Source organism: Daktulosphaira vitifoliae, unplaced genomic scaffold (genome assembly GCF_025091365.1).
Source record: "Daktulosphaira vitifoliae isolate Bord-2020 unplaced genomic scaffold, ASM2509136v1 Scaffold_5, whole genome shotgun sequence".
NCBI classification, from domain to species: domain Eukaryota; kingdom Metazoa; phylum Arthropoda; class Insecta; order Hemiptera; family Phylloxeridae; genus Daktulosphaira; species Daktulosphaira vitifoliae.
Window position 1 is genome coordinate 32488380 of NW_026099576.1, and position 22880 is coordinate 32511259.

Consider the following 22880-nt stretch of genomic DNA (forward strand, 5'->3'; position numbering starts at 1 on the left):
CTTTCAAAAATTAAGTTGAAAAATTTCTACTTTCTATATGCATTTTTAAGTTATGAACCCCCTTGTATAAAAGGAAATGGTCCGATTTAAAAAAAATTATGTCGAATGAAAGAGAAAGGTCAATATTAAAAAAATTGTATTGATTCATACATTTTTCAAAAAATTAAAAATGAAAAATTTTAACACAAAAATAGCATACGATAGCCAATTTAATCGTGAAGACTAAATAAAGTCCGAAATTTTCTTTTTCCATAATAAAGTGTATTACATTAGCTTTAATTTAAGGTATATATAAAAGTGTCAGTATTTTTTTAATTTTTAAAGACATCATGCATCTGTAAAATAAATTATATTGATATAGTCATTTTTGAAAAAGTTATAGCAGTTTTAAGAAAAAAAAATCGAAAAATATTCGAAAATTAGCGATTTTTAAAATTGTAATTTTTTTGAAGATTTCCCTCATTTACGAGGAACGAGTCTAATGTTTTCAATTTTCAAGTGTAATGTCTTCAACTAGATACGATTTGTGATCTTTTGACGTATCGTTGAATGAAATCGGTTTGGCGAGAGCTGAGAAAAATTGGCAACAGACACAAAAAAACACATCATAGGAAAATTAATACTCTCTAAGCTTCGCATCGAAGCTGAAAACGTATTCTGCTCTTTTCAGTAATAGCACTATGTTAGACAATAATATTTCCCTCTCTGATAATTTCGGAAATAACACATATTTAATAGAAAAAATAGACGTAAATGTGAAATATTTAGAAAAATAATTTAAAATATATGCATATGTTAAAAGAGTAGGCCTCCACTAATAAGCAGAAATGACTTAAACAAAATTAATTATTCACCCATTTATAATAATGTGAACAAAGATAATGACATATTAAACTCATATGAAGATCTATTTAAAGACGAAATAGGCACTTTTAACAAATATGAAATTTCACTCAATATAACAAAATATTCGTTTTCAAATTTTTTTTGAACCGAGATGAATTCCAGTAGCTTTTAAAAATAAGGTAGAAACGAAAATCGATCGTTTACTTAAAAGCAAAATACTAGTTCCGCTTAATTGCAGTAATAGCTCCAACACCAATAGCTCCAATACTAAAATCCGTCAGTACAATTAGAATCTGGTGATATTAAAATTACGATACATGCAGTGTTAAGGTACAGAATATTCCCTACCCAAAATTGAAAATTATATGTAAATATAAGTGGTTCCAAATATTTTATAGATCTCAAATACTCCTACCAACAAATGGTTATTAAAGAATCGGATTGTAAGTTAACCACAATAAATACACACAAAGGTCTCTTCTATTATACTAGAAGTCTGCTTGGGATAAAATCTTCAGCGTATAAATTCCAAAAAGTTCTGGGAATTTCCACAGCAGGAATTTATAATATTGGGGTATTTTAAGATGACATGGTAGTGGTAGGTAGCACAATTCAAGAACACAACATAAAATTAGGTAAATTATTGATTGTTTTACATAATTGCGGTTTGATAGTAAAATTAAAGAAATGTAAGTTTTTACAAAAATCCATTGAATATTTGGGTCATAAAATAGATGAAAAAGGTTAACATACTTTAACAAAACACAACAAAACGCAGTTGTTCCGAAAAATAAATTGACATTAAAATCGTTTTTAGGTTTAATAACGTATTACATGAAATTTATTCCAAACACAGCTTAAATATTAAAACCATAATACACGCTTCTGTGCAATGACATAAAATTGCACAAGTCATCATATTGTGACGATGCATATAAAAAATTAAACAATTTTTATTTCAAGGTCCATATTAGCACAGTATGATCAAAAATTACTACTTGAACTAATAGTAGACTCTTCTTCATATGTACTGGGTGCAGTCTTATCACATGTGTATTCTAATAATTCTGAAAAATCAGTAACTTTTGCATCACGAATACTATCTGATGCCTAGTGTAAGTTTCCACAAATAGAAAAAGAAGGACTAGCTATAATATTCGGTATTCAAAAGTTCTATGATTTTCTTTCTCTATGCGAAACAATTTACTTTAATTAGCGATCATAAACTATTGACACACATATTCGGAGATAAAAAAAGGTATTCCAATATACGCAGCAAATCGTTTACAACGATGGGCATATGTTTTATTATCATTTTATTTTGATATAAGGTACATTAATTTGGAAAAAAATATAGCTGATTTTCTTTCGAAAATTACAAATGATCATTCCAATATCTATAACAGGGAAGATAGCGATAGCATTCATTTAAATTTTATTCGTGAAAATTCACCATTCCTATTAGACGGGTCTAAAATTGAAATTGAAACAAATAAAGATCAAATTGCGTCAAAAGTCCTACACGTGACAAAAACAAGCAAATGAAAAAACGATTTTACATTTTACAACGAGCTAAAACCGTATGTCACTCGTAAAAATGAAATATCTTTGGAACAAGGATGTTTATTGTGAAGCTATTGTGTAATAATTCTGCAAAATTTTCAAAAACATATCCTAGCTGAATTTCATTTGTGGCACAAAGTATGATCAACGTGAAAGCATTGGCAAGATTATATTTTTGGTGGCCAACAATTGACAAGGACAATGAAAATATGGTTCGTGATTGTTATAAATGTACAGACGCTAGGCCAAATCTACCGAAAACAACAATCCCTCCATGGAGATGGCCCCAAAGGCCGTGGACCAGGGTGCATTGTGATTATTTAGATCCGCATAAAAATAAAAATATTTGATATTCGTAGGCGCAACTTTAAAATGGTTAGAGGCATTTCCGAATAATTCTACGACTGCGGAAATTGTCATTACTAAATTTTCACAGTTGCGCTAAATCAGGTGTCAAAATTGTTAAATAATTCTTAATAAATGTTCGTTCTCTATAAACCAGTTAAAGAAATTTTTGCTGATGGATAGAAATACACCGCATACAACAACACACGAGATGATGTCGGCTAGGGTAATGTTAGGACATTCGACTAGAACAATATTTGATTTACTAATACCCAGCACTAATGATGTAGTAGTAGATAAACATATCTCTCAAACAAAATATGTGTGGAATAAAAACAAACGTAAAAGAGAATGATTGTGTACTTGTAAAAGATTATAGAAACATAGGAGAAAACTGACAAAAAGCTACTGTCACTGAAAACATAAGTGATAAAACACACAAAGTTACATTAGATCAAGGTCCTACATAGGCAAGAAACGATGACCAAATTTGGCCATTAAACAAAACAGTTGGCTCCTTATCTGCCGTAGGTAAAAATTCTGACATAGACAACAATGACCACACAGAATCACCCGTACCGCTCTGCAATACTAATTCAATAAAACCTCCCCAACCTGTTAGAATTATAAAATCTATTCAGCGTTACTCTCCGTCCGACTATAAATAATAAAAACTAATTTTACACAAATGTAAACATTTCTGTCTATATGAATGAATATCTTATCTGGATATGAACGGTAAATTTAAAAGCTAAATCTTACTCCGTCGTTAAATTTCAGTATTTATTTATGTTAGTAATTATTTAAAATATAAGTGTATAATTTGATAAGGAAAAAGGTGTTACGTATTGATAAATATTTTATAAATTAGTAGTGGAGATTGTTCACTACTCGCGATTACTTGAAATGTTTGGTATTCGAGCCAGAGAACACACATGGTAAAATTTTGAAAATAGTTGGCTTAATTAATTCGACCTAGGAGTTTACATGTAATAATATAATTTCGATAAAGTGTTATAGAAAATATTTGATTAAGCTCCCAAATGATTTTCGGGTAACAAAAGTGTAACATTTAAAGTTTACTTTATTAGTATTTAAATAAAACATAATTTTAATAGTTATCTCGAGTGCAATGACACTGCGTTAGAAACAAAGATTTAATTCCAAACGTATTTTTTTTTTATTCTATAGCGTCACTAAAATAAAATAGTTTTGAATTTTGTTTTTAAATACTTTAGTAGTCTACAATAATTATGTTACAAATTTTTAATTAAATTGACATATAAGTTTATGTAATTTCATATAAAATTAAACATTTTTAGTTACTTTTAAAAAGCCGCGATGATAAATATTTAGTTATTGAAAATATGAATTGATTACTGCATCATTAATTACAGTGATAATGCTGTTGCCGGCAAATATTTTTGATAGAGGTACTCTAAACTATGTTTACTACGCGGCACTTGAACCTGGTGGTATCTTAGCCGTACACACGTTATATGGTAATAGGTGAACTGTCGAATAATCATTTCGATAGTGAAGACTACGAAGTACAGTGACAAATTATCCGTAATCGGATGATTTTAAACTGTTTTGGCAACACTGATGTTATATAGAAGACCGATCTGTAGCAACAGCGGCGGCATCAGCAAGTTTATCCTTTCGTGCGTTGTCGTCGTTTGCAAAACAATAAAATGGCCGTTCGATTTTTGTTGTTTGTGTACACAAACACATGCACACACTGACACTTATATACAGGGTGTTCAATAAGTCAGGAAACGGGTTTCTATTGTTCTCATTGTTTGTAACAATGAGAACAATAGAAACCCGTTTCCTGACTTACTGAACATCCTGTATACATAGCCGGTCGCATACACTGGGCGCGCGCACGCACGCACATACACTCGTTCATCAATTATGTGGCCGTGTGCCGTCGGTGGAGGATAATAGTGGTAGACCCGAAATACCTATCGTTGTCGTCGTTTGCCGCCGTGTTGTTTATTGTGTTTACGCAAAAATAATGTTATGTTATCGGCCGCCGCGGTGTTAATTATCGTCGTCGACCGTGTTTATTGTGCGTCCCGTGTTCGCATTAATCATTGTTATTATTATGTAACGGAATCGGCCCGCCGGACCCTGCTGGCGTTTTGCGAAACGGTAAGTGTGCGTTTTTTCCGGTGTGTGTTAAGTGTTGATCAGTGGTTATCACAGCGCCGCAAAAGTGTTGTCCATCCAATCTCTTGATTCATGTCTATTCATTGAATGAACGTTTTATTTTTAAATGTTTTGTTTGTTTTTCTATAGAATCTATACATAATAACCTTTTATTTAAAATAAAACGATGAAAATAATTTGCACAATTACTTTATCGGTTTTGGTTTCCGTATATTTGTTTTGTCGTTAGTGTTGATTTTTTGAATTTTTGATAATGTTCTCTCAATATCGTTTTGTTTTATTGTTATTGTTAGATTGTATGCAGTTAAATAGCATTATTTTTGTTAATACTTGTCTTGTCAGCAGTAAGATGCTAACGAAATATATGACATAACCAGATATTCGGCTAAATCATGCTTATTTGTCGATTGTAACTTTTTTTCCGGTATCCATTTGTCCTTGATAATTTTGCGCATTCCCACACTTGTACTTAGGCGCACATAATACTTTTAGAAGTTTTGTTTTTAAATTTAATTCATTTTCTACTTCATTATCTGTGTTTACAATCTTTTTATATTTTGTGTTTCAACCCTTATCTGCTTGCTTTTTGTTTCTATAAAAGAAAATTTCCGTTTTAGCCAAAAATAATCTTATATTCTTCAAATAATATCCAATAGTAAAAACACAACTAGATTAAACAGTAATTTAAAAAAAATTTAATATAACAAAATGAATCTAGGACCCTTTAGGATAAAATAATTATAAATGTCAATGTTAATTATTATTTTATATTATGGATGACATATGTATTACTCTGATCAGAACTTTACGTTGTATTTTACTAATATATTATTGGTTTATAGACACTAGTTTTAATAATTTGTGATTTATTAATCATTCAAAATTCCAACTTGAGTTTTGATGATATTAGTTTACAAATTTTAACTTTTAAAGAAAACAATCAAACTGGTTTATTAGTTTATTTATAATTTAATTGTTTTCAAATTAATTTTTTAGTATTGCAATACTATTTGTAAGACATATTTAGTTCTGAGTTTTCGATAATTATTTTATAAAGTATTGATTGAGAACATCTTTAAATGAGAAAAATATGTTTTCTTTTTAGGTGGATAAAACGTAATTGAATGTATGGTGTATGCTGCAGACTGGAAGGCACCGTGGATTCTATACCACAGGGCCTATTAGACGGCCGCCCTGCCAGCTCTCTAGTTCTTACTCATCATCAGGTTTTTTCATTACATTATAAATTATTTGATTTTTAATTGTATTCATTCTATTTATTTTACTTATAGTATCAACAATTACAGCATATTCAAGCACAGCAAGAACAGGCTGCTACTGGGGGGCAATTGACTCTTACTTTACACCATCAAACTTCAGTAAGTTAAATAATTTATTTGTTTTTTTTCATCATTTAATTAATTTAAATAATAATTAATTGTTGTTAAACTAACCATTTTAAAGGGTACAGGAACTAACGGAGTGCTCTCAGGGACTCCGCAACTAGTTTTGGCAAGTTCTCAAGGACAAGGATTATCATCTTTTCCTTCTGGAAGTTCACAACAAGCTGCTACATTACATCAACATACAAGCATTCAACAAGTACTTCATCAACATGTTCAACATTCAAATATTCTCCATTCAACAAGCATACGACAGGTATGTAAGCTATAAAAAAATCATTCCTTATCCTATCTTTACTAGTCACTCCACTCATCCATCTAAGCATTCTCAACTCTGCTACACTCATTCTATGCTCTACTTCTCCACACCTCTAGCCTTTGATTAATTTCCTCCCTATTTTCTCCAATAACACTATATCGTTAGCAAACAACATGCACCACGGCACCTCCCTTTGTATTTCTCTAGCAATTTCATCCATCACTATAGAGAATAAGTAATGGCTTAAAGCAGAACCTTGATACACTCCTACTCTTACCCAAAAACCTTCTGTTACTCCTACGCTTTTTACCCTGGTACAAGTGCCATCATACATATCTTCTATTATATTAATATACCTTTTCAGGACTATCATACGCTTTCTCCAAATACCAAATACCATACACAGCTTTTTCTTCTTTTCCTTAAACTTTTCTATTAGTTGCCTCACACAAAATACTGGCTCCATTGTTAACTTACCAGACATAAATCCAAACTGGTTTTTAGATACCCATGTCTCATTTCTTATTCTCGTATCTATTACCTTTTCCCAAAATTTTCATATTGTATTATTTTAAAATGATGAATTAATTAAATTTGTATTATTTAAAGTTTCTTTTTGAATGAAATGATTATTTAATCTGAAAAAATATACTCAAAAAAACTATTTTCAACATATTTAAATTTTATCATAAACACTTATTTTTCTAATAGTGTTTAAATATAAAAAGAGAGATTTTCTTATATAGTTTAATTTAAAAAAAAAGTATGAGTATAAATTATATAAAGAAAATATTTATAAATAAGATTGATTACTAAATTTCTCTCAAAATAATAATAGTTTTGAAAAAAAAATTTATCATACTATAGTATTATTTATATTCCAATTAAAAGTGGATAAATATTATATAGATCTATCCCTTATGAGAGTACAATTTAATATTTTTTAATGGCAATATATCTTTTTAACTAGTTCATATAATAAAAAATAACTAAAAAGATGACTGATCAATAAAATCTTTAAAACCAATATTTCTTAAGTTATTAACATTTTTAAATGTAGCCTGGTAATGAGGTGCAGGTTATGTTGTTTATATAATTCTGCATTTCTCTTTCATGCTACTCCTTCTACCCAACAATAAAAATTAATAGGAATAGATATATTCATAACTTCTGAGCTACTGGTTCAAAAGTTGTTATCGACCAGTCATTTCGTTTGTTGGAATATTTATTAGTTAAATATATAAGTTGCCAATTAATAAAATTAAGTTAGTATCCTTAATAGAAATAATAAGTGGAAGTATAATGTATTTTAAAATTTAATTCAATTAAAATTCAAGAAATAAATGCTACTTAAATAAGGCAAAAAGAATGTCAAAATTATTATTGTTTTAGAAGAAATCTAGTGGTCAACGTTAAATCGATCAACAACTTGTACATATAAAAGAAAATTGTCTGGCATATCAATTTTTTTAGATCTTTATATAAAGCAGTTCATTTTTATAACTACTATTCAAAAAAAAGAATTAGATATTTAGTTATTTGAACAAGCTTTTCAATTATAATTTGATAATATATTTATGGTACATTTCTTAAAACTTAAAATCGTATTTTGTATGTTTTATAGTTATATTTTTAGGTTAAATTATTAATTAAAATAAAAAAATTTCCTACCATAATTTGTAGGAACTAAATGTCAAATACATTTATATTTATTTTAATTTAAATATAGATGGGTGCCCAACAGCACACTTCTGGTACAATGGTTCAACAACAACAGGCTACTGCCATATTGGACACTACAAATTCTAAATGTATACCACCTTCACCTGGGTCACCATTTTCTTCTCGATCACTTACACCGTCTCCTCAACAAAGGGTTATTACACCTCAGCCTCAAGTCATTCATCAGGTTAGAATCTTTTATACTTGTATAATTAACTAAAATTTTAAAACCGTTCCATCAATACCAACTGAACTTATTTTTAATATGCATAATTTGTTTATATGAGTATAGGTGATGAGTGCTAATGGACCAGTTTTACAGTTTATTCAGCCAAATAGCCGAAATAATGTAAATAATATACAAGTTAAAAGTAAACCACCGCCCCAAATATTGCCTAAACCAATAGGTAGCAATAATGTACAGAATCATACTAATATTAATAGCATAAAAACACATCAGTCACATCATTCAACTTCAATACATAGTCAACAAGGTGCTTTTTTAATAAATCAAGTAAGTAAAAATGGAACAAATGCATTTTACCACCCCATCGAGTTTTTTAATTTTTTTTTTTTTTTTAAACGTGTATTTTTCAATGCTTTTTTCAAAAGTGTTTGAAAAAATTGGTTCAAAAGTTATAGCTTTTTATAGTTGAAACGCCAAAAACTAAAATTAGCTCAAAAATTGTTTTTATTTTTGTTAATTTTTGGGATTTTTTCTCATGATACTATTGTGAAACTATAATGACGTAATTATNTAGTTGAAACGCCAAAAACTAAAAATAGCTCAAAAATTGTTTTTATTTTTGTTAATTTTTGGGATTTTTTCTCATGATACTATTGTGAAACTATAATGACGTAATTATTACATAATATCCTCATTCTAAAAATCCTACAACCAAAATTATCTTTAAAAATAAGGATTTTCCAAATTTTTTTTTCAAAACTACGCACATCAAATTAACGCAATACGAAATAAAAATAACAAGAAACTCAATTAATTCAATTTGAGCAAAAAAAAAAAAAAAACCACGATGTGGTGTTTTACATAGAATTGTTAATTCAATAAAATAAAAGTTTTTACTGTTTATTATGTACACCAATTAACACTTGTTGTAAACAAAAAAAAAATACTATTACATTAGATATTGTTGATATTAGTTAAGTTGTTGAGGTATCAAAATATACTTACTAATATCTTAATGTTATAATGTTGAGTTATACAAACCCATTTAAATATAAGTTGTGGTCACCTACGCCTGCCGGCTCCGGTGACCGATTCGAGCCCCTTCGGGACTCTCATGGGATGGGGGCTCACGCCCCCAAACCCCCAGAGGATAGAAGTCAAGCCCAAACCCAACCTATTTAAACCCATTCGACTGAAATTCTCAGTGACCCAACAAGTATAAAACCTTGATGTTAAAATGGTGATATAATATTGAAAAAAATTCAAAAAAAAATTAAATTTATTTACTTCAACACTACCTTAACACGTTTAATGTACTCATAAATACTCTTAAATTTACTATTCCTCGGTAACTACATCATCGAGAATACTTTTTATAGTTAATTAATGAAAATTATCAAAAAAAAACAGCAGTATATAACAAAATTTGTATATGATTATTGAAATCTTTGAAAGCTCATAACTTTTAAACTAGACTTCGCCGACAAAAAATTTTTATATATTCTTAGTCGTTATGAAAAACTAAATTGATTTAAAAAAAAAAAATTTGAAAAATCTCGATGGGGTGGTAAAATGCGTTTAAGCCGTAAAAGTAATTATTATAGTTTTCATCTATTACTTTCATGTTGAATCTATGATTTGTTAATTTTTTCATTTTAATATTAACTTTATTATGTTTTGTCATTAGATTATGCCTACTGCTGGTGTTTTAGTTGGACCTCAGGCTACTGGAGGTCTTCAACTAATTCTTCGTTCTCCTAATACACAACAAACAAACAGTCAGCAAGTAACATGTAACGGTACTCAAATATTACTTCAACAGCCAAGACAACAGTCAAATCAAGTATTTAGGATATTTATTAATCATTTTCAATATATTAATGATTTTTGGGTCATTTAAAATTAGGTTGTTAGATTAGTAAGTGGTCAAAGTGTTCAACTGCAGCAAATTCAAACATGTTCCGGTCCTGCATTAGTTGCATTACCAGCAACCACACCTCCTTCTACTATTACCCCTCCATTATCAAATAATCGTTCTATGAATATAAAAAAGAAAAAACCTAAGATTCAGTCTAGGCCACACGATGATGAACCAGTAAGATTAGATTTAGCAAATCTTATTAAGCTTTCTGGTAAATATAAATTATTAATTACAAATTGTGTTTATATTATTATAATCTATTTTTATCTTGATTTTTATTTAATAGGTATCGATGAAGAAGATTCAATAGCTCCTATGATTCAACAATCTCAAATCAACCAAACAAATAAATTGCAACAAACATCAACACCTCCACCTAACCAAAACATTCAACAGAATACTCCTTTATTAGCTCAAATTCATACTCCTACATCTTCATCTCAGGTTTAAATTCCTATTCTTTAAAATTGTATTTCAGCTATAGCATTTTTATTTTTTCCAATATAGGGTGGTTTTCGTTTATCTTTAGGAGAAGATGGACGAATGATAGTACATCAACCACAAATTACTACCAACACTTTGACACAGGTAAAATTATTTCATGATCTAAGTAGTTATTTCTTGAATAAATGATCTAGTTAAGCATATTTTTATTGAGCATATATTTATAACAGATTTTAATTTTAATTTATTTACAGAGTGTTTCTGCTAGTGTTGCAGCTGCAGCCCAAACTCAATTAGCCCAGTTAGTAGCTGATCATGGTGGCCATATACTTCAAAATGCTGTATTAAGTGTTTCAGGTGCTGAATCATTGCTTCTAAAAAGTGGAAATACAATGTTACCTCCACAGCCTCAAAATGGTTCTGGAGTTCGTATTTTAGCTGATGTTTCTGGTCGTTTACAAATTGTAACTGTGTTAGAACCTCAGTCGTTGCAGCAAAATATTTTAAATGGACAACATTTAATGTTTCCAACAACTGGTACTCCTGTTAATGTAGAAAATCGGCAAAATCATCAACAATTTGTTATGTCAACACCAGTTGATGACCAACAAAGCAAAGTTATGCAGCAAAATAACAGTATCCGAGTCATGCATAGTAGTAGTACAATGGTATCAAGCTTAGATCACCAACAAAGTAGTAGCATTCAACTTGTATCAAATCTGTTGGATAGCAGAGTACTTGTTGCTAACAATGATACTTCTTCTAATAATGATATTGTGTATAATGAAGAACAAAATCGATTGCAAATAGTCACAAATTCATCAACATTAAATAAAAATGTAGAAATTCAAAATCAACCTCCTATAATACATACATCTGAAAGACTAATGCAAACTTCAGTATCTAGATCTAAAACTGTACCAGTATCTACTCATAGTCCTAGAAGCATACAATCTGTGATAAGCCCTCAGTGTAGCCCAGCTATGTCCCATACTTCAAGAAGCAATTCTAAAAGTCCTGCCTCGTACAATTCTCCAATACCTTCACCAAATGTTCCCCAGTCATTTACACCAATGTTGCCAAATCGACCTAATTTAACTATTGTTACTTCTCCTCAACAAACTCACATGCAGTTTTCAAAACCATGTGCTGCTGTAATATCACAGTCAAATGAAAACCACATGGTGTTAACTAATTACCAAACGTCTGTAGTTAATAGGCCTCATAATAAAAGCCCAGTAGCAATTTCATCAAAAACATTTCAACCTAATAGTCCAAAATCATCAATTCCACCAGAAGTTCAATCTCAAAATGCATTTCTAGATAGTATAGCTCAATCCCATCCAAATATATTGATTAACAAAACAATGGTTGTACCACCATGTGCTAATAAAACACCAATTAAACCCAGAAAAGTGAAACGAGCAGCTGTTGTAAAACCAATGGTATTTCAATGCGATGAAAAAGAAAAAGAGCAGTGTAGTACACCTATTCCATTAAATTCACCAGAAAGCAGTATTTCTAACCAGAGAGTAAAAACTATTCAGCTGACGCCTCAAAAACAACAAGTATGTATTACTATTAGGTCAATCCATACCAAATCATCCAAGTGGTTGCACGACAACCTTGTATTTTTCTTCAATATAATTATTATATATGTTATAGTTATTCAATTCATTATTTTAGTTGCAAAATAAAAAATTAATTAATTAAATTATTATGATAATATTGTAAAATATTTTAATAAATAATCATAGTTTTAATCTATTAGTAGTAGAATAATGTGTCTTCATAAATATCAATTAATGATATCTTAAGGCTTCTTATAGTACTGTTATTAGTTGGTAAAAATCTGTGTTTTTCCTTATTCCCGAGATTAGTTTTACACAATTATCTTGTATAAGGAGATTTTAAAATGTAAGAACAGAAACTTTATTATGTTCCATGTGATGACTAATTATGCTTTAATTTTACGATGAAAAAATTAAAGGGATAAAATACATAAATATGCACACCTCAGAAGTACAACAAAACAAAAAACACCAAATATGAGATTTAAATTGTGTAAAACTATTCTCAGAAATAGGGAAAAACATATTCTTACCAACTAATAACAATACCATAAGAAGCCTTAAGATATCATTAACTGATATTTATGAAGACAATATTCTACTACTAATAGAATAAAACCATGATTATTTATTAAAATATTTTACAATATTATCATAATAATTTAATTAATTAATTTTTTTATTTTGAAACTAAAATAATGAATTGAATAATTATAACATATATAATAATTATATTGAATCACAATATATTACATTTACAATAATAAATAAAACAATTACAAAAATGTGGTTTGAAAAAAAAACTATAGTTTTTATAATAGCTATTATTAAATTATTTGATTTTGAGGGGAGTTTTACTGATTTTCTAATGCTAAATTTTACATGTTGTACCTTTTTCTCGAATTTAAAATTTTTATGGTTTATATACAAGATTTATCTATCTAAAAAATTTAAAAAAAATTTTTTTGAAATTACGTCCCCTAACAGAAATATAGCACCTAGATTACGTGTATTTTTAAAATTTCTAACTTTGTAGGCCTCTAAATTCTAAGAAAATTGTTTTAAATATTTAGTTAAAACATAGATTATACACTATACAATACCTCATTTGAAAATCACTATAAAATGATAACTTCTTAATGGTTTTAATTGAGCTCAATTATGCTAATTTTCACAAAAAAAAAAAAAAAAAAACGTTATTTTTAAAAAGTCATTAAAACTTAGAATTTCACATAATTTTTTTTTTTATGTAAACTTATGTTATAATAATTCCAAGTCTAAAATTTTAATTTGATTAAGTGTTTTTTAATATTCTGGGCGTTTTTAACATTTTTTACACTTAAATAGCCATAAAAATGGGAAGGTCATAAAAAAAGAAATAATAATTTTTGTTTTAATCCAAATATAGCATAAAGAATAAACCCTAAAAATTTAAGAAAAATATAAAGTGGTCATTCAAACACCTCTTCTGGATGATTTGGCATGGATTGACCCTATTATATTTTTATTAAATAAGGTATATGTGAGTATTGAAGCCTATGTAAGCTTATATAAGACCTAACTTGTATAAGGGTAACTAAGCCTAACATAAGCTTAGCTATATTCAAGCTAGGCCATCTTACTCGCACATTATATATTTTATTTTTGTTATTGAGGAAATTGTATAGAGTTAGGATTCTGTTATTGCACAAAGTTTGTGCTCTAAGCATAGGCATAGCTGAGCATAATTAAATATGCATAGAAATTATTTAACTATTTATAATTATATTATTTTTTACTATTAAAAAAAATTATTTAAATCGTAAATAAAAAAAATCTATGTACTCTAAATCTTGGTTATACTTATATTTGGTCAGTTTTTTATTATTTTTTTTTTTAATAACTTAGCTTTTGAAGTCTATTCAAAATCAAATATCTGCATTGGGCGCTAAGAAGTTTCGCACAAATAATGAGCAAATGATTCTTCAAAAATTATTTAATGAACAACAAAAAATTTTACAATGTGGTAAAATTGTTCCTACGTTGTCTGGACAAAATTCACAAGGAATCACTTATGTAAAACAATGATATTATAATTTCAACACTCCTACTGTAATTCTATATTTTGTTAATGTTATTTTAGGTGTCTACACCTGTGAGATTGGTTCCTCCTCCTTGTGCTATGATGTCTAGTCCACCTCACACCACATCACCACCACTTACAATTCAGTCTTCATCTATTGTCTCACCATTAACAAGCAACAAAGCAACTTCTCCCCTTCATGTACAAGTGAGAAATTTAAAAATAAAATGAAATTTAAATATAATTTTTATAACTAAATTTATTTTCAGGTGGGAACTCAGACGTCTTGTGAACCTTCTCCAGTACCCCCAACTTTTAGTGCTGCAAAGCGAATATCATTGTAAGCTTATAAAAATATATACTTTTTATTTGGTATTAAATTTTACAAATTAAGTGTAAAAAAAAATCATTGTTTAATCTAAAAAAATTTTAATAATTAATATTTTATAATAGTTAAAAATTCAAGATTAACTAAATTTTATCTTAAATATAATAAAATTGACACCATTATATATTAAAATTGTTATACAAATTATATAATAATTCTATATTATGAATGTTAAAGCTTTCATGGATTGTCTTGTTGCTTGAAGTGCTTAAAGATGTATTCATGTTTACAGTTGAATTCTGAATTTCGGACTCAACTGTAAACATGGATAAATTCTTAAGCACTTCAAGCCAAATTTATATTAATTATAATATCTAAAATATGATATTGTGTGATAAAGTATCATTATGATTTTGTAATATGATAATAATATAGAAAATGTTGCTATATTCCTTAAATATTTTAGTAATATTATATATATGTATATATATATTTAGAATTTCAGAGAGGTTAGAAGCAGATCAATTAGGAGCAACCAATCCTGATGTTAATACACCTTTTAGTTCAAGAAGTGATGCAGTAAAACGATTAGCACGTTATCATTGTTTAAATGATGCTGTATTATCCGAAAGAGATTTAGAGTTGGCTGATGAAATATTTGAATCAACTGCAAAACATTTATTAGATAAAAAAGCATCACTATTTAATAAATACCGTTATCTTTTATTAAAAGAAAGCATGGTATGTATAATCTTTAATTTCCATTTATTATGTTTTGTTATATGTATAGAAAAACACAACACAGTGATTTTGAGAGGGAATTACGCTTGTAGCATAGTTGGAACATATATAAATGATATCTGACAGTGGTTAATATCACTATCATAAAATACCCTTAAATGTGAATGTATTAAATTTCACAGTAATTTGTATATTTGTTACTTTACAATTGCTGTTTTAAAATTTCACTTAAATATAAAAGACTTGTTTTATTATTTGATTTATCACACAATATGCATTGAAAATTTCTGTAATTGTTTTTCTTGTACTCTTCTGCTAAACAATCAATTACTATCCTACAGGAATATAAAATACAAAAAACCCATTTAATACACTTACCACTATATTTCTACTTCCCTTTGACTACACAGACATTTGCTTGTTATGTGTGTTGCCTGAATTTTTTAATATTTTTTTTTAAGTCATCTCTACAAACATCAGTATTAAAATTATGGTTGAAATTCATCTCATTCATAAAAGTGAAAGCATAATAAATTATATATACCCGATGGTTATAAAAATCTATTAGTTTTAGGTACGTTTTTAGCATTAGAATTAACTACTGATAACTCAGAACTATTTTCGTTGTTATACAATGTGTTTTGATAGAGCTGTATAATTTAAAAATATGTATGGAATATATATAATTTATTATTTTTATAACACTTATTAAGCAAAAATATATTATTTCAATTATCCAATTCCTAGAAAAATTAAGAGATAAAATGTTTTTATACTAAGAATATAAAACTCTTAAACCTGTTTGTTTATTCATAGCAAACATGGTCAATAGGGTGACCCTCAAAAATCGATTGTCTTTTTTTTTTTTACGCTACCCCTTAATTTTTTTTTAATGGTCAAAAAAATGAGCTGTGCAAAATTTGGGACCGATCCTTTTAAAGTTAATCCGTGCCCCCGGGCCTATTAAGTTGAGTCAAAGAGTCAAATTTAATAGAAATAACTGATCTATGTCTCGTAACTTTTTTTTCTCTTAACTTAGAATTATAAAAGTAAAACTCAAGTAAAGGAAATTTTACAAGAAATTCAAAAATAATAACTTCAATGTTGTTTTCTCAATAAATAGCCCACAAAAACACTACATACAGTAAAAAACATGTGAAAGTCTTAAAATACGTTATAACTGATTTTGTTGATTTTTAATTATTTATTTTCATTTTATTTTTTGGAAAACGCATATTCGTTTAAAAAAAGATTCTAGAAGTTTAATTTTTTATGCCAAGTACGATAATTATATTAGATTTATTATTTTATGGACAGTTAATTAATGACTAATTACAAATTTAACAAAATTGATTGTATTATTACATTTCGTCGTATCAATATATCAATTTTGGTTTACTGAATTACTCTAAGATAGTACCAATTATATTATTATTAAAGATAAGTATATTTGAGTTATTTTCGACAACTGACATAATTTGTGTCATATAAATACTCTTCGACTCAACTTAATAGGCCCGGGGGCACGGGTTAACTTTAACGGATCGGTCCCAAATTTTGCACAGCTCATTTTTTTGACCATTAAAAAAAAATTAAGATGTAGCGTAAAAAAAAAAAAGACAATCGATTTTTGAGGGCCACCCTAATGGTCAAACAAATGATAATTTCACAAAATTACTCAATTTAATAAAATTGATCTTCATATAATCCAATGAAATAATTTATTTATAATGTATATAAAGTATACATTGTGGACATATAAGAGGTTCCAACTATAAAGTTAAATTGTTTTGTCTTTTTTTTTTTTTCTAATTTTTTTATTGTACTTTTGTTATAATTTACCTAACTAATAAACAGATACTATTGACAATATTAATAGTAATTCAAATTTGTTGGCAACTTGTTACGGTATTGTAAAATTAAAATTATACTAATTATTGAGAAATTTAATAAATTCGCATTGAAACGTTGTTTTTTATGATAGTAATGTCAATCACTATCAAATATTATCTATATTTATCCCAACTATGCCACAACCTCATCTGAGGTTTTTCTATACACATAGGTGATTTCTTTCAAACCCTTTTTGTACTTTCATACATAGTATACCAAAAGTAAGCTTGTTGTCTTTAGTATACTCTATTAAAATTTCATTTGGATCAGTATTATCATTGTTTTAACGATTTTAAAATGAAAAAAAAAAAATGTTGAAAATTGTATTTTTTTTTTATAATAGCGTAGTTTTGAGATATTTATCTAATTTTTTTTAATTTAGGGAATTTTTTTCTATTTTTTGGCAGTGATAGATTTAACTAGACTTTTGACTTATTTATTATTAAAATTGGTCTAGTAAGAGTTGAGAATTTTTATGGATAAATTTTAAAAAAAACATACACTATCACAAAATTAATACCTTCTCAGTTTCACATAGAAACCAAAAACTGAAAAATAGTTTTCTTTTTTTTTTTTTGCTATTAAAAATCTTGCACTAGAATTATGTATGTCTCTAGAGAGTAAAATTATTTTTTAAATAGAATTGAACCAAGTCATTAAATAGTTAAAATATAAAAATTCATATATTAAAAACCTAATTTATAATTTTTATTTTATGTTAATACTTAATAAATAAATGAACAGCGAGAAGTTCAAACTTCTGAATTGATAATGTTGGGGCGAATAATTAGTGCTGACGAGTCTGGGCAGTTGCAGCAATTAAAACAATCAAATACTGCATCAGTTTCTTCAACTAGTGTAGCTATAAGTAAGTTTCAAAATTCATTTTTTTAAAATACATTTTTAAATGAGTTTTAAGTTACATTAACAAGATCTAATATTGAAAATTAAGTTTTTAATCATATAATTATGGCTAAAATAACATAAGCCAAACTGTTTTTCTTATGTAGCAAAAATATTTTTTTTAAACAAAACTACTTTTTAGTAGTCTAGATTAGTCATAATAAATTGGTATTTTCCATCTGTCTGAAATTGTATATCGTTCAAGTTTACTTGTCCTTTACTTTTCATATTTATTCAAACGTTATTTTATAACGGTTTTGTGATAGGTTTTTTTTTTCTTTGATATATAGCTAATAATTAAAATTACTTCTTTTTTATTTCAATAATCACACAATGTTTAAAATATTAAAATTTACTTCATGAAAGACATATATACACCAATCATTAAATGATTTAAAATGATTAAAGCTTTGGTCACACTAATTGAAATTATTGAAATAATGTAATTTTTGGCCCAGATGTTGAACAGAATTTGTAATTAGAAACAGTTTAAAATTATTTCATAAATTTGATGATAACAGGATTAATATAATAAACTTTTTCCAACCATTGTTCAAGTAAAGCATGTGTATCACTATATATAAATAAGTCTATATAAAATAAAATAAATACCTATGATAAACAAAAAATAAAGAGTCTAAATTAATAAAATAAAATTATAAAAGCTCATTTTTGAAGCAATAATATGATAACATAGTGCCTTCACATGATCTATTAAAACCCCCATTCAGAAATATTAGTAAACAGCTTCACATCAACAACCCATAAAAACGTGGAAAAAGTAAAATAAATGATTATGAACGATCGCGAATCACAATTAGAAAGTCACTGATGATCTTGTAATATCAATTGGCTTATGCCATAAAATTTTTCGAATATTTTTGGTATGAAACGTATAACAGCAAAATTTGTTCCAAAATTGTTGAATTTTGAACAAAAACGCGAATGGAAGTTGCTCAGGAGTCACTCAATGAAGTCAACGTCGATGCAAAATTATTGAAACTTGTTATAACACGTATGAACTATAGTTTAACATTTAAACTAAGGCTTAAACATTATAGTGGAGTCATTCTAAATAGATCGCCAAGACCAAAAAAAGGTCGACAAGAGTGATTGAAAGTGAAGAATATGCTCACTGTGTTCTTCGATTTTAATGGCATAGTACATTGTGAATTCTTGCCATAAGGTCAATAAGAAGTACTACCTACAAGTTCAACATCATTTATGTGAAGCAATCTAAAAAAATGCCTGGAATTGTGGCAAAACAATTCATGATTTTTACACCACGATAATACATCTTCTCACACTTCATTGCTTGTTTGTGAATTTTTGGCTTAATACAATACTGTAACAATGCCCCAACCTCCATATTCGTCAGACATAGTTCCGTGTGACTTTTTTTCTATTTCCAAATATAAAGAGAACCTTAAAGAGCTGTCGTTTTACAAGCATAGATGACATTAAAAGCACATGAGCTAAATGAGTTTGAGAAGTGTTTTGAGGATTGAAGAAGTGTTGGTACAAGTGTATAATATCTAATAGGGACTTAAAGCAAACTAATGATTCCAATATAAATTGATCATTTTACTGCTATGATCTAATAAACATTTAGTTACACAATATTATATCAAAATCTTCTAGAAAAAAATCGATTACTAAATAAATATGTTTGAAGTTCAAAATTTGATGTTATCTAATGATTTATAATATATATAAAAACAGAATTGGCTGCTGAAAATCAAAGATCTGTGATAAATAATATAGTATCAGTCTCACTAATATTTAATTCAGACAATTCTAGTAAATGTGTGTTGACTAGGAATATCATAATGAGGATGAGATTGCATATCATTAGTATTTCTTTAAATAATAAACTATCACCAGTACTGTAATAAATTACCAGCTATCCATTTACCTAACCGATCAATGAAGTAATTGAGTTTTTTATTTTAATTTATTATTAAATAAGTATTTCCTAAACATTTTTATACCTTATAAGAGGTAAAATATATTAGTCAAGAAAAATTCTGAAAAAAAACGATTTTTCATATTATTATTTTAGTTGAAAAAAAAATGACTTAAGATATAGATCTTAATTAAAAAAATATTTTGTTATTTCTATTCATAGTTTTGTTTTATTCTAGGCTGTACTGATGAACAACTATCTAAAAAAAGAGAACATCCTGTTGATGAAGAACAAACATTAACAGAATATAATAAACGTCAGTGTCCTGATGATGAAGAAATAAATGCCCAAGTGCAAAATGCCATAGACAGTATTTTAAATTTACAGCGCAGTGATCCAGCAACAGATGAAGCAGTTCGTAGTATTTTACCGTCCTAGCACTTGGTATCATGAAGTGTTTGACCACACATAATAAATATAAAATTGGTTCCTTAATGTATGGGTTTCCTAAACATAATAATGATAACATTTGACTGTGTTAATATTTAAATAAATTTATTTTTATTTCTTCATTTATTATCACTTTCTATATGTAAGAATCTTACATTTAAAAGTTGAAAAAAAAACTTTTAAACATTATAAAACTGTTAAGATAGATATTTAAGTTAGCTGTTAGTATAAGGATGAGCCTAAAAACAAATTTAGACTGATAAAGTATGACATTTTTTATTTGCCAATTAAATAAATCAATTTAAAATCTAGTCACTTAAACATCACAAAAATTGTAAAAATCATATAATATTATAGATATCATTTTTAGAATGTATTTAAAAAGACTAAAATATGATTAAAAATTCTGATACTGAATAGTTTTCTTGTATAACAATGTTGTATAAATTACTTTAATTGCCTAAAATTATATTAATTACAAGTTATCAATCTTAATTTTTTACTCTAATTACTTTATCTTTTATATCTTACAGTGTTTCTTCATTCTCATTTTTTTCTAAATTATTTTTATTATAAAATTTTGTAGTTATTATTATTATAATTTTTTTTAATTTATTAATTATCACTTAAAATATCAAATTAATTTAATTGTTTTCCATATACTATCAAGCTTCAGTTATTAAATTATATACAATTTTGTAAAACAAGAATTATTCAAATTATGACTGTTTTCTTGTTTTTGGAAAAATAATTATAAACATTTATGATTAATTCAACTTGCACTTCATTCATGAATTATCATATTACTCTCTTAGAATTTTTTTTATTATATCATTCTTTTCGCGGCTCATCCTTGCGTACTTGCACAGAATTCATAGTTTTTCAATTTACATTAGTTGATATAATATGAAACATCACTCATCATTAATTTATATATAGCCAACTATTTTTAAATATTATTTATATTCGGTTATATGTCTTTATACATTTAAACTATTTCAATATTTTCTTCTGGCATCTATCCTTGTATTATTTTAAGTGTATTTTTAGTATAAACTGTTGAATAATTTTAACAAGTCGTACCTAATTATATGTATAACTATGGAACATTTAAAATGACTCTTTATAATTTTGAAATCTTCTGTAAATTAATGACCAATAAACTTAAAAATAAGTGAACAAGTTAAATACATACTATTTTGGAGTAAAAATTTTTGTTTATCACAATTTATTTATTTTATTAGTTACCAAAAAGCATTTGTATATTGAATCGTAAATCAGCATTTGTACTTTTTTCATTGACAAATTTGATTTAATTTAACTATTGTGTATTATTTATTAACTAAAACATATGTATTTTTTTTCTGTAATAACAGAAAAATTCCACAGGGTATATTCACCTATTTTAAATATTTTAATAAATCCACTTTAGTCAAGTGTACTTAAATAGAAAAAAAATTATTCAACTCGCTGAGTAAATAGTATTTTTGCATGTATAGTTATTTCTACTATATGTATTGTATAAGATCTCATCGGCACAAATACATTACATTTGAGCAAAAATCTGTATATTGGAATAAAAACATTTCATTCTGCCATTTTTATTTTATTTAATTTTTTGTAATTATAGTTACTTATTTTGTATAAATTTGTTTAATTTTAAGTTAACTTTCTATAATTTATTATTGTGCTTAATAGTTCTTTGTTTGTATATAACTATTTTAATATTAAATTGTGAATTATTGTAATAAAATTACATATTTGACACTTAAGTTATTAGATTATACTGTGAACCCATTGAATTTTGGTTTTTCTTTTAGTTTTATCTCCATCATAAATTACAACTTGGGTTGTATTTAAAATTGAGCAATAGGCGTTTTGATATTGTACTATTCATATTATTTAAAACTATTCTTTATGATACATGTCCCTATAAACAATATTTTTTAGTTAAGTTATGATAAAAAAAAATGGCTTATTAGCTGTTTACAGAAAATTATAGCCCAAACGAAAAAATTGGCAGAGGACTTTTCTCATATTCAACTATAATCATTTTTGTTATGTCTTGCTTTAAAAATCATATAGTAAGATTTTTCATGGAATATATAATCTGTGGTGTTACCAAAAAATTGTTCTTTAAGAATTCAGGGTAATTTATTTA

General features: G+C 27.1%; 1 protein-coding gene across 1 annotated transcript; it reads left to right on the plus strand.

Annotated features, from left to right (window-relative positions):
* Positions 1-4649: 4649 nt before the first annotated feature.
* LOC126906555 (uncharacterized) lies at positions 4650-22505 on the plus strand. The gene is made up of 17 exons (XM_050687133.1): positions 4650-4911; positions 6035-6155; positions 6222-6308; positions 6394-6588; positions 8321-8500; positions 8606-8827; positions 10188-10343; positions 10407-10632; positions 10708-10865; positions 10929-11009; positions 11120-12433; positions 14324-14491; positions 14559-14705; positions 14768-14838; positions 15324-15567; positions 18205-18328; positions 20508-22505. The coding sequence occupies exons 2-17, from the start codon at positions 6054-6056 to the stop codon at positions 20705-20707; spliced, it is 3675 nt and encodes a 1224-aa protein (XP_050543090.1). The 5' UTR covers positions 4650-4911; positions 6035-6053; the 3' UTR covers positions 20708-22505.
* The last annotated feature ends 375 nt before the right edge of the window (positions 22506-22880 follow it).

Coding starts and splice junctions, on each gene's coding strand:
- LOC126906555 (XM_050687133.1), top strand. CDS start 6,054: ATGTATGGTGTATGCTGCAGACTGGAAGGCACCGTGGATTCTATACCA. Junction 8,501..8,605: donor AGCCTCAAGTCATTCATCAG/GTTAGAATCTTT, acceptor ATATGAGTATAG/GTGATGAGTGCTAATGGACC. Junction 10,633..10,707: donor AAATCTTATTAAGCTTTCTG/GTAAATATAAAT, acceptor TTTATTTAATAG/GTATCGATGAAGAAGATTCA.